At 40.8% G+C, this 12,277-nt stretch overlaps 1 protein-coding gene across 1 annotated transcript in view; it reads right to left on the bottom strand.

Annotated features, from left to right (window-relative positions):
- prex2 (phosphatidylinositol-3,4,5-trisphosphate-dependent Rac exchange factor 2) overlaps positions 1-12,277 on the bottom strand; it is a 317,095-nt gene that overhangs the window by 208,097 nt on the left and 96,721 nt on the right. The window contains exons 11-14 of the mRNA XM_055634430.1: positions 11,852-11,952; positions 6,192-6,295; positions 5,197-5,246; positions 2,812-2,887 (exon numbers count right to left, since the gene is read on the bottom strand). Of these exons, the coding sequence (XP_055490405.1) occupies positions 2,812-2,887; positions 5,197-5,246; positions 6,192-6,295; positions 11,852-11,952 (331 nt within the window). The remainder of the gene's footprint in view (positions 1-2,811; positions 2,888-5,196; positions 5,247-6,191; positions 6,296-11,851; positions 11,953-12,277) is intronic.

The raw sequence follows: 12,277 nt of genomic DNA, 5'->3' as shown, positions 1-12,277 counted from the left end.
ATCAGGATTGAACCTGGATCATTGGAGCTGTGGGTTCTAGCTGCACTACTGTGATTAGTTGGTAAGGAGGTTTATTTTTATTATCCTTTTCCATGCTTGTCTGAATTAAGATCAGATAGAAAAAAAAATGTAAGTCGTTTCTCACTGTCAGTTTCGACATCCCAGATGAATTTGAATTTTGGGCACCATGTAATAGGAAAGTTGCTATCAAGCTGGAAGGAGTGCACAGAAGATTCAGGAGGATGTTGCCAGGACTCGAGGGCCTAACCTACAGAGCGAGGTTGAGCAGGCAAGGGCTGTATTCCTTGGAGTGCAGGTTGAGGGGTGATCTTTCTGAGGTGTACAAAATCATGAGAGGAATAGATTGAGTAAACACACAAAGTCTCTTGCCCAGAGTAAGGAAATAGAGAACCAAAGGACATAGGTTTAACGTGAGAGGGGAAGATTTAATAGGAACTTGAGGGGTAACTTTTTTTTACACAAATAGCAGTAGATGTATGGAATGAGCTGCCGGAGGAGGTAGTTAAGGCAGGTACAATCACAACGTTTAAGAAACATTTAGACAAGTAAAATGATGGGTTTAGAGGGATATGGGCCAAACGCAGGCAGGTAGGACTAATGTAGATGGGACATGTTGGTCAGTGGTGGAAAATTGGGCCAAAGGGCCTGCGTCCATGCTGTTTGACTTTATTTTGGTGATCTTTTATTCAGTCTCTAGGTGGACATAGCACAAAATTGCTCAGAATGTAGCATGCAGCTGCAACTTTCCCTATTCCATTACTTTTGTAATGTTTCAAGGGGAAATGGTACATCTGATGCAATATTCAGCCAGATCATCAAGATTAAAGTTAATCTGTTTCGAGTTAATAAAAGCTAAACAAAGAGATAACTAGTGCACAAGCAGCAAAGGCCTGTAGGAGTCAGGCATAAGGTCCTAACCCATGGACCTTCCAGATGGCTGTCTAACATCTCACGCTGTCATCAGCTTTCACTACTTTTTCCAAACGTTTCCCATATCGGCATTGAGAATTAGTAGAATATCAATAATTTAAAATTAAAAAAATCATAACAAATCATTAAAATATAAATTAATTTATATTTGTTGTTGAGTCCTGTTGAGTGTATAGTTTGTGGTGGGTTTTTGACTGTGTATGTGTGGGGGGCGGGAAACTTTTGGTTCGCTTCCCTGTACGGGGACCCGACCTTTTCCCTGTCGGGTCTCCGTTGCCGTTGGGGCCTGGCACCGTGGGGCGGCCTCCAACCGGAACGACAGCTCAAGTCACGGAGCCTGCGGAGCTGTGGAGCTGCGGACCTACCTACCAAGCTAGCCGGCTTCGGAGCATGGAGAGTTCGGAGCGTGGAGAGCTGCGGTGGCGCGCTGCTGCGACCCGACTCCGGTGGATGGTGACACCAGGAGCTCACGGGTCCCCGGGGGGGAGACTGCTTTGCGGGGCACTGGCAACGGCGACTTCTCCCGCTCGAATTGCGGGGTTGAGAGTGACCTGGAGCGGGGCCTTACATCTCCCGGCGCGGCTTTAAATGGCCGCGGACTTGATAGCGCCCGCCGGGGGCTCCGACATCGGGATCCGGAGCAGGGCCTTACATCACCCGGCGCAGCTTTAAGTGGCCGTGGGACTTGCTAGCGCCCGCCGGAGGCTTTGACTTTGACTTCGGGAGAGGAATGGACAGCAGGGGCGAGACAAGACTTTGCCTTCCATCACAGTGAGGAGGAGATTCACTGTGATGGATGTTTGTGTAAATTGTGTTGGTGTGTGTCTTGGTTCTTTTCTTGTATGACTGTAGAAACCAAATTTTGATTGAACTTCATGTGAGGTTCAAATGACAAATAAACGGTATTGTATTGTATTGTATTGTATAATTTAAAACTAGCTTGATAGTGTGAATTAATGATAATTACTAGTAATAATTAAAATATTAAAATAATGCAAATGCCCTAGAATCCAAGGTCAGCTCTGAGGCAGAGGATGAATTCCCATTTGAATTGCAGCATCTTCCAGCTGCTATGCTGCTGTGTGCATGCAGTCAAGAAGTATTGGAATTAACCAATGGTTCTCTACCAGTGTGATTAGCTCAATAACCCAACTATGGTGCAACATTATTTAAAGCAGAATTAAATTGTTGTCCAAAGGGAAAGCCATAAGGGTGGCCCATAGATAAGACCTTATGTCTGCCATCTACCAGCCCTTTGCTGCTTGTGCAACACTTTGTGAAGAAGCAGTGAGAATGATGGTAGGTGATGGCTTTAATGTGGAGATATTTCACTTCCCAAACACATTAATTCATTCTTCCAAATTCATTGTTATTGTGCATTCCTCAGCAACATGTCTTATTCTGGACACAACCCACTTGACTACAGCTTCATTTTCCTAAACCTCCACACTCGTACTCCAGGCATACAAACATTCTTTATTTCACCAATGCATCATTGTTAATCCTTATTCTGCTGACTCTAATTTGTGATGTTCGACACCCAAGCATTCAAGTCAATTACTATCCATATCCGCTCTAAATACTGATTTATAAATTAAATCACTTAATCAAGGATGAATTGCAGAAACGAGATATGTGATTGCAGCTTTCGGAATGATACCACGCCATTCATAAAATGTTGATTTGTGTTACAGAACATACTGCCTGATATTTCAGCATCACCTCATGGAACCTGCCATACAACCAATATATTGCCAAGTAGAGAATGACTTCAGTGACTGACTTCTTTATCATGATGTTTCAAACCAGTCATTCAGATTTTGGACTTTATAACAGTGGCATTTGAAATATTTTCTTTACCTGTGCAATTAACCAGTCTGTAAGCTTGTTTGCCATTACCACTGACTTGTAAGTTCTGAGATGGTAGTCTTTATCCCTATATAAAAACACAAGTTAACAGTATGCTGTGCAAATAATTCAACATTGCTATTGTTACACATGTTATGCTTCAACCTGGCGAATGTTTGTTGGCTTATTAAACGCTGTTCTTGTACGACTTGAATCTGCATGGCATGTCCTGGTATCATTTCAGCTGAAACTGCAGCTGAGTAAATCTTCTCATCCAGAACGAAATTAGAGGTTGACCCAGATTCCTCATTAGCTGATTTTTTTAATAAATTCATGTCAAAATATGTTCTGAAGACTGTTTCCCAGTTTAAGCAAATATTTTAATGTGATGATTATTTTATGTATTTATTGATTGATATACATAATCCATCCTATTAATGAGTAATTTGAGATTATAAAACATTTCAGGATTTCAGTGAGAATTTCACTGTTTAAATACGTTGGGGATCTTGGATTTATTCAAAGTCTTCGATTCTATAGTTGCAGTTTCACATTGTGATATCCTCTCAGAGGAAATATCAATTTCCTAAATGTATCAAATCCAAACAAGGACACAGAATTGGTGAAAATGTTTCAGTACACAAATATGAGTCCATTAAATAACTTCAGATGTGCCTCACTGCAGCTACAAATGAGAAATTAATTAAACCACCTCTACTACTTCCTCCCTTCCCTTTACGCACCAAGTCAACTCTGCTCTCAGTTTCTCCCCTGCCTTTCCTTTAAACCATCTCTTTACCAAGTTTTTCCTTGAATTTCTCATCAGCTACTGCTAATCTTGTCCTTTACTCTCCTCTTGACATATTAGCTTCATACTTAGTAACTTCCATTCCTAGCCACCTCACCAGGTACCAAACTCCTCAGTGTTGCCATTTCTCACTTTGAAAACTTCACCCAACTATTGACAATTACCTCAGATATCTCAAGAAATAAAGTCAGAACCTTCTGCTCTGAATTCTTCTGTTGCACAATGCCCATGCAACTGAACCAGTTCAGTGAGCCAAGCTTTAAAGTGGACATGGTCTACTGATAAAAATGATGCACAAAACCATTCCATACAATTTGTCCACAAAGAGTATAAAAATACAGGATAAAAAGAGAATGTGGCACTAACATATTCACTGGTGTAAACTTTGTACAGCTGAGTCATGGTCTATGCTTGCTGGCTACTTGCCCAGTAACTCTGGTCTGACCTGCAGCAGGTTCTACCTGATCATAAATCCAAAATAATATGCCCAGCCACAGGAGCTTGCAGCTGTCAAATTTCTCAGAGATCATTAAAAAGCTATTGAAAGATAAACACGCAATCAGTTTGAAATGTTTTAAACATTACAACAAAATCTTCCAAAAATACATTTAAAAAGTAAATATTTAAATTATCTCTGTTAAATTCAGAAATATTTAAGTATATTTGTGAATCATTCTACTTTCTAAAAATTCTTCTCCCATAAGACGGAAGGGTATGTTGTACCTTTGCCAATAAAACCAGATTCAGTGAACAGATTTTCCAACATAAGCACTGGAAAACTATGTTGTTAGTTGTGTTCACCACATGAACGGATACAGCAGAGTGCAGTGTTCACATTACTGGTCTTCAGCTACATTGATGTTCCGAATGTTCGCATTCATTGCAAAGGAGTCCTAAACCTATTTACAATTGCATGGAAGCACACGCCTCTCCACCAAGCCACCCTTCTCCCAACTTAACCACAAATCTTTCTTTCTTCTTTCAATCAGCCAAGAAATTCCACCTAGTGTGGATTGTTTGAAGGTGCAAAGTTGCCCCATTACACCGTCACAAGCATCAGATCAAATATTGACATTTTGCAGAATTTTGGCCAAGCTAAGAGAACCAGGGATATGTGTAGGAGCGAACTGCAGATGCTGGTTTATATCGAAGATAGACACAAAATGCTGGAGTAACTCAGCGGAACAGGCAACATCTCTGGAGAGAAGGAATGGGTGACGTTTCGGATCGGGTCTGAAGAAGGGGCTCGACCTGAAACCAGGGATATAATGGGCATGCGAGCCAAATTCTATACCCATATTGATTTACTGCAGAAAGTAGCCACAAGGTTCATGGGACATATGGACACAGTGATGTGCTTGTACAAATGCTTACTATCTTGGATTCAATAACTAACCCGGAATTTCTTTTTCATGCTACTCATTAGATTAAAATTTTTTTTTTTTAATGCAAATATTCAAAAGACCCACTCTAAAGATGAATGTAAACCAGCGCAATGTCTGCTAAAATCTAGTTATCTGCATACAACAGGTGTGCTCAGAAGTCTACTCAAATTGTCACTACATAGTGCAATACATTTATTTACTTACTTGATCACAGGAGTGAAGAGACTATGAAGTCGGTAGTAAAGTCTCACACCCTGTCAACAAAAAATAACATGAATCTTTCCATCCAATAAAATAACATAATATAGAAATATATCAGACACAAAATTCCAGAGTAACTCAGTGGGACCGACAGCATCTCTGGAGAGAAGGAATGGGTGACGTTTCGGTTTAAACCAGTATCTGCAGTTCCTTCCCACAACATAGAAACATATTAGCAGGATGACAATTACTCCTTCACCTTTCGTTAGATTTGATTTCAGATGCTGTGTAATATGTCTTTCTGACATGATACTTGGAATTCTGAATATTAACTGATGCATTTTGGAAGCACTCATGAGGCCAGATCTTACACAAGGAATGGTTGAGTCTTAGGGGTATTGAAGGCCAGTATTCACCTGGCCAACCTTGTCCTTCAACCCATCACTGAGATTCCCTTTCTTCTCTTCACTAACCTCCCCCCTCCCCCCTTTCTGACACGTAAAACACACATGTTTTCTCACATTCCTAATTCAGAGACTCCATGACATTGACTTCATATGTTGACTGTTTCTCTCTCTCACTATATTGCTGCTCTCTGACCCATTAAGTAACTCATTTAAAGCATTTAGTAAAAGCATTTTCTGCCTTATTAGAGATCAATAGAGTTTTTGTTTATACATCTTAATAGAATGAAGAGTTATGGGCCTAAGGTGCAATATCAATCATTTTATTTTTGAAAATATGTGGACACTTGGCCTAAATGGCCTTCTCCTGCTTCTAAACCTTATTCCCTTATATCTTCTAATTCTATGAAAGATTATGCAGTAAGGATGCAGTGCCTATATTGAAAACACCACTTTAAAAAAAATCAATTAAAAAATGTGCATGGGTTAATTCTATACAGTTTTTCATTCCGTGCATGGGTCAATTCTATACAGTTTTTCATTCCATTTTAACATTTTTAGCAGCATCAGCAGATCCTTTTATGAAATCTGTACCTTAGAAACAACATCCTGAATTTCACATCTTGGATGATATGTTCCATCATCATATCGAAATCTGTACAGCATATGATCAGGTTTAAACTGGTGCTTATCTGTTACTGAATATTAAAGTGTATTAGTCAAAAACAAGCATCCACAATTTTAACAAGAATAATGTTTCAAAGCAATAATAATTAATTCAATATGAATTAATTTGATATTAATTTAACATAAATGTAATTCAATAACAATTAAAAGTGCACAAGCTGCGAAGATTTTTTCACAATTATTTTTAATACAAACCTATTACAGTCCAACTTTTGCACTATCATGTACATGTTTTAATTTCTAATTGCGTCTTTCATTATTGCCTATTTTTACAGTATTAAGGCCCTGTCCCACTTACGTGTCCTTGGCACGCAAATTACGCCACCTCGTCGTCGCGTTGAGGCACACGGGCATCGTGTGGCCGGTCCCACTGAGAAACGCGGAGGGATATGCAGTTGTGCGCGGTATCGCTGTCAGTTACGCGCCACCGGCCTGTCGCATAACTGACAGCCATGGTAGGACAGGCCCAAGACCTTGGCGCGATGCAACGTCACCTCCAACAGCAGCAGAAGCAGGCAAACGATCATCGAACTCGGCCTGGGGCTTACGGCCGTTGCGGATCCGGTCCGCCCCACTTCTACTCCCAGAGAGGGGCCAAGAAAATTGAAGATAGACACAAAATGCAGGAGTAACTCAGCGGGACCGGCAACATCTCTGGAGAGAAGGAATGTATGACGTTTCAGGTCAAGACCTTTCTTTCAGACTGAAGAAGAGTCTCGACACGAAACGTCATCCATTCCTTCCCTGCAGAGATGCTGCTGGTCCCGCTGAGTTACTCATGCATTTTGTGTCCATCTTCAAATGATGTCACATGCTCCAGCCAGCTGTGTGGGCGCATGAAGGTGCGCGCAACCTTCACGGGACCGTCACGTCTCCATGTGACGACGAGGTCGCGTAATTAGCATGCCAAGGACACGTAAGCGGGACAGGGGCTTTAGAAGCATTAAAAAAAACAGGTGCAGGAGGAGGCCATTTGGCCCTTCCAGCCAGCACCGCCATTCATTGTGATCATGGCTGATCATCCACAATCAGTAACCTGTGCCTGTGTTCTCCCCATATCCCTTCATTCCGCTAGCCCCTAGAGCTCTATCTAACTCTCTTTTAAATTCATCCAGTGAATTGGCTTCTACTGTGGCAGAGAATTCCACAAATTCACAACTCTCGGGTGAAAAAGTTTTTCTCATCTCAGTTTTAAATGGCCTCCCCTTTATTCTTAGACTGCGGCTACTGGTTCTGGACTCCCCTAACTTTGGGAACATTTTTCCTGCATCTAGCTTATCCAGTCCTTTTATAGGTTACTATAAGATAACCTCTCATCCTTCTAAATTCCAGTGAATACAAACACAGTCTTTCCCATCTTTTCACAATTGACAGTCCCGCCATCCCAGGGATTAACCTCGTGAACCTACGCTGCACTGCTTCAATTGCAAGGATGTCTTTCCTCAAATTAGACCAAAACTGCACACAATACTCCAGATGTGGTCTCACCAGGACCCTGTACAAGAAGGATCTATAATCAAATCCTCAAATCTTCTTTAAGAAGGCCAAAATGCCATTAGCTTTCTTCACTGCCTGCTGTACCTGCATGTTTACTTTCAGTGACTGGTGTACAAGGACACCCAGGTCTCGTTGCACTTCCCTTTTTCCCCAATCTTCTTTCTTTGAGAAACTTAATGTCTGATTTATGTGTCATATATGCATTATTTGTTTTTGTGTTTATATCTGCCTGTGATGCATCTAGCAAAATATTTATTGTGCCTCTCTACTTCTGCCTGTACTTGTGCACATGGCAATAAACATGACCTACCAATTAATTCTATGTTTATAACTTGTAAATACAAAGCACATTTAGACAGTGATCATATTTGAATTCTGTAGTAATTTCTTGTATTAAAATTAACCCATTAAGTGTTCAAAAAGCTCCGATAATTAATAACTTGAAAGTTGCCTGCTGTGCCATTTATGTATATGTGTAAAACTTTCAATTGCCGTGCATAGAATTGATTTATTTGCACAAAATTCAGAAAACCAAAGTTTATAGAAAATGTATTTACAAATACACCTGCAATCAAATGATGATTTTCAACCTACCAAGGGAGTACTTGCATATCCTAAATATCTTGAAGCAAAGCAGCCTTTATACCTTATATTACACCCACAGTCAAGTGCGAAAGTGATACATTTTTTAAGTTAAAGAACAGCTTGCAAGGGATTGCAGACAGTTCATTCTTTGTACAAGATTGGGAATGATTCTTTCAAATAACTTTTGGAGTGGGTTGTGTTTTAATCAGAGGGAGCTGTATATGAATGGATGGATGTTCCAGATACTTTAAAGGTAAAAGCTGTGTATGGTACGGAATACAGATATTGTTTAGTGCACAATGGCATGTAATTTGCATAAAATAATCTTCAGCCATTACATAGTCATGAAGTCAAACAGCTCTACAGCACCGAAACAGGCCCAACTCACCCATGCCAACAAGATGCCCAATTAGTCTAACATTGCCTGCATTTGGTTCATATCTCTCCAAACCTGTCCTATTCATGTACCTGTACGAGTGCCTTTTAAGTATAGTAGTACACTCCTCTATCACTTCCTCTGGAACGTGTTCCATGTACACTCTGTATGAAAGCACTGCTCCTTAACTTCTTCTATATGGAACAAAGTGGATGAGCTTATAGCGTAGTTAGAAATTGGCAGGTACGACGTTGTAGGCATTACGGAGGCATGGCTGTGAGAGGATCAGAGCTGGGAGCTGAATATCCAAGGTTACACGTCCTGTCGATAAGACAGACATTGGTGAGCAGTGAGGGTGGGGGTGGGATAGCTCTTCTGATAAGGAATGAAATTCAGTCCTTAGCAAGGGGTGACATATGATCAGAAGATGTAGAATCCTTGTGGGCAGAGCTGAGAAACACTGAGTGTAAAACAACCTTGATGGGAGCCATTTACAGGCCTTCAAACAATAGCCAGGATGTAGGGTACAAGTTACATCAGGAGATAGAATTAGCATGTAAGAAAGGCAATGTTACGATGGTCAAGGGGGAATTCAATATGCAGGTAGACTGGGAAAATCAGATTGGTATTGGGTTCCAGGTGAGGGAATTTGTGAAGTGCCTCAGAGATGGTTTCTTAGAACAGCTTGTAGTTGAGCCTACCCGGGAAAAGATAATTCTGGATTTGGTATTGTTTAATGAACTGGATTTGATTAGGGAGCTTCAGGTAAAGGAACCACTAGGCAGCAGTGACCATAACATGCTAAAATTCAACCTTCAATTTGAGTGGAAGAAGATTAAATTGGATATGCCCGTATGTCTGTTGAGCAAAGGCAACTACAAAGGTATGAGGGAGGAGTTGGCTAAAGTTGATTGGAAAGGGACCCAAGCAGGACTGACAGTGGAACAGCAATGGCAGGAATTTCGGGCATCACTTTGGAAGATGCAGGATGTTTTCATTCCAAAGAGGAAGAAAGATACTAATGGGAGAAAGAGGTGACTGTGGCTGACAAGGGAAGTCAAAGACAACAAAACAAAATGCGAAGGCATATAACATTGCAAAGATTAGTGGGAAGCTAGAGGATTAGGAAGCATTTAAGGAAAAAAAACAGAAGGTAACTAAAAAGGCAAAATGAGGATAAAGAAGTTAGCCAATAATATAACCATATAACATATAACAATTACAGCACGGAAACAGGCCATCTCGGCCCTACAAGTCCATGCCGAACAATTTTTTTTTTTTTCCCCTTAGTCCCACCTGCCTGCACTCATACCATAACCCTCCATTCCCTTCTCATCCATATGCCTATCCAATTTATTTTTAAATTATACCAATGAACCTGCCTCCACCACTTCCACTGGGAGCTCATTCTACACCGCCACCACTCTCTGCGTAAAGAAGTTCCCCCTCATATTACCCCTAAACTTCTGTCCCTTAATTCTGAAGTCACGTCCTCTTGTTTGAATCTTCCCTATTCTCAAAGGGAAAAGCTTGTCCACATCAACTCTGTCTATCCCTCTCATCATTTTAAAGACCTCTATCAGGTCCCCCCCTTAACCTTCTGCGCTCCAGAGAATAAAGACCTAACTTATTCAACCTATCTCTGTAACTTAGTTAATATAGAAGAGGATAACAAAAATGTCTTCATGTATATAAGAGTTAGAAAGAGGCAAGAGTGAACTGCTGGAAAATTATGCTGGAGAGAAGTGATAATGGAGAATAAAGAAATGTCAGAGGAATTGAATACGTTTTTTGCATCCGTCTTCACTGTGGAAGACACCAGCAATGTCCTGGGAATTCAAGATGGTCAAGGGTGGAAGTTAGTGGAGTGACCATCTCTAAAGAGAAGGTGCTTGGAAAGTTGAAAGATCTGAATGTGGATAAGTCACCTGGACCGGATGGACTACACCCCAGGGTTTGAAAAGAAGCGACTTTAGAGATTGTGGAGGCATTAGTTATGATCTTTCAAGAATTACTGGAATCAGGGATGGTTCCAGATGATTGGAAAATTGCAAATATTACCCTGATGTTCAAGGAGTGAGGCAGAAGAATGAAAACTGGGCTGGTTAACCTTACTTCAGTGGTTGGTAAGATTTTGGAGTTCCATTATAAAAGATGAGATTTCTGAGTACTTAGAAGCACATACTAAAATAGACGAAAGTCAACATGGTTCTGTGAATGGGAGATTTTGCCTGACAAACCTGCTGGAATTCTTCGAGGGAGTAAATAGTAAGATAGACAAAGAAGAGTCAGTGGTTGCAGTTTACCTGGATTTTCAGAAAACCTTTGATAAAATGCTGCTTGTGAGGCTGCTAAAAAAATGAGAGCCCATGGTATCGGAGGGAAGAAAATAGCATGGATAGCAGGTTGGCTGGATGGCAGAAGGCAAAGAGTGGCAATAAAGGGAACTTAATCTGGTTGCCTGCCAGTGACTAGCAGTGTTCCGCAGGGGTCACTACTCTTCATGCCCTTTTTTTTTTAAACCATGGGGGGGAAATAAAACTTGCTATTCACCTTATCTGTGTCCCTCATCAGTCCCCCTCAAACCTCCACAATATCACCCCTCAGCCTTCTATGCTCCAGAGAAAAATACCCAGCCTATCCAGCCACTCCTTACAACTCAAACACACCAGACTTAGTGACATCCTTATAAATTTAATGTAATTGCATACTTTCTTCAGTGGGGCATCTGGAATTGTAAACAGAAGTCCAAATATGGCCCCACCACATCTTGTGCAGCAGTAACATAACGTCCTAACTCCTGTACGTAACACCCTGACCACTGGAAACAAGAGAGCCAAATGCCTTTTTCATTACCCTGTCTACGTGATGCAAACATCATGGAACTACGTACCTACATTCTTAGGTCTCTCTGTTCCAGAGCACTCCTTTCTGTTTACTTGTGGTGTGGCATTTGCTCAGGCTTCTTATAAAAATTAATTTTTCATTGGCTTGTGCGTTTTGATTACTTTTTACCCCATTCAGCCAGGGTAAGGTCAAACTAATGATGGGTTATTGCTACACCCATCAAATGTTCAATCAGCCAAGTGTTAACTGCATAATCACTCACCATGATGGATGATTCCATTCTCCAACAGTGCTTGACCTAGATGAACTCCTTCTTCGGGTTTACTGATCTCTTTAATTTCCATCAGCCATGCGACAAACTCACTAAAGTGTCAAAGCAACAAGAAATATAAAGCAGGTCTTAAATATTTTGTCCCTATTAAAATATTATTGATCTCAAAAAGTCATTCACCCACCCTTCATAATTCTGCAGTTCATTTTGTCAAGATTTCATAGAATTCAAATCACTGTAGTAGGGCTTGATTGGCCGGTTCCACTGCAAACTTTAAACATCATTAACAACATCATGTATATTCAGGTAGTTCAGGGCAGTATAACATTGTTATGGTGGGGTGGGAGGGGGGGGGAAACTTTTTTAATCTCTCCCTGCACTGGAGACCCGACCTTTTTCTCGTCGGGTTTCCGTTGT

The sequence above is a fragment of the Leucoraja erinacea genome, chromosome 4 (assembly GCF_028641065.1).
Source record: "Leucoraja erinacea ecotype New England chromosome 4, Leri_hhj_1, whole genome shotgun sequence".
Taxonomy (NCBI): Eukaryota; Metazoa; Chordata; class Chondrichthyes; order Rajiformes; family Rajidae; genus Leucoraja; species Leucoraja erinaceus.
This window is presented reverse-complemented; position numbering and strand designations above follow the sequence as displayed.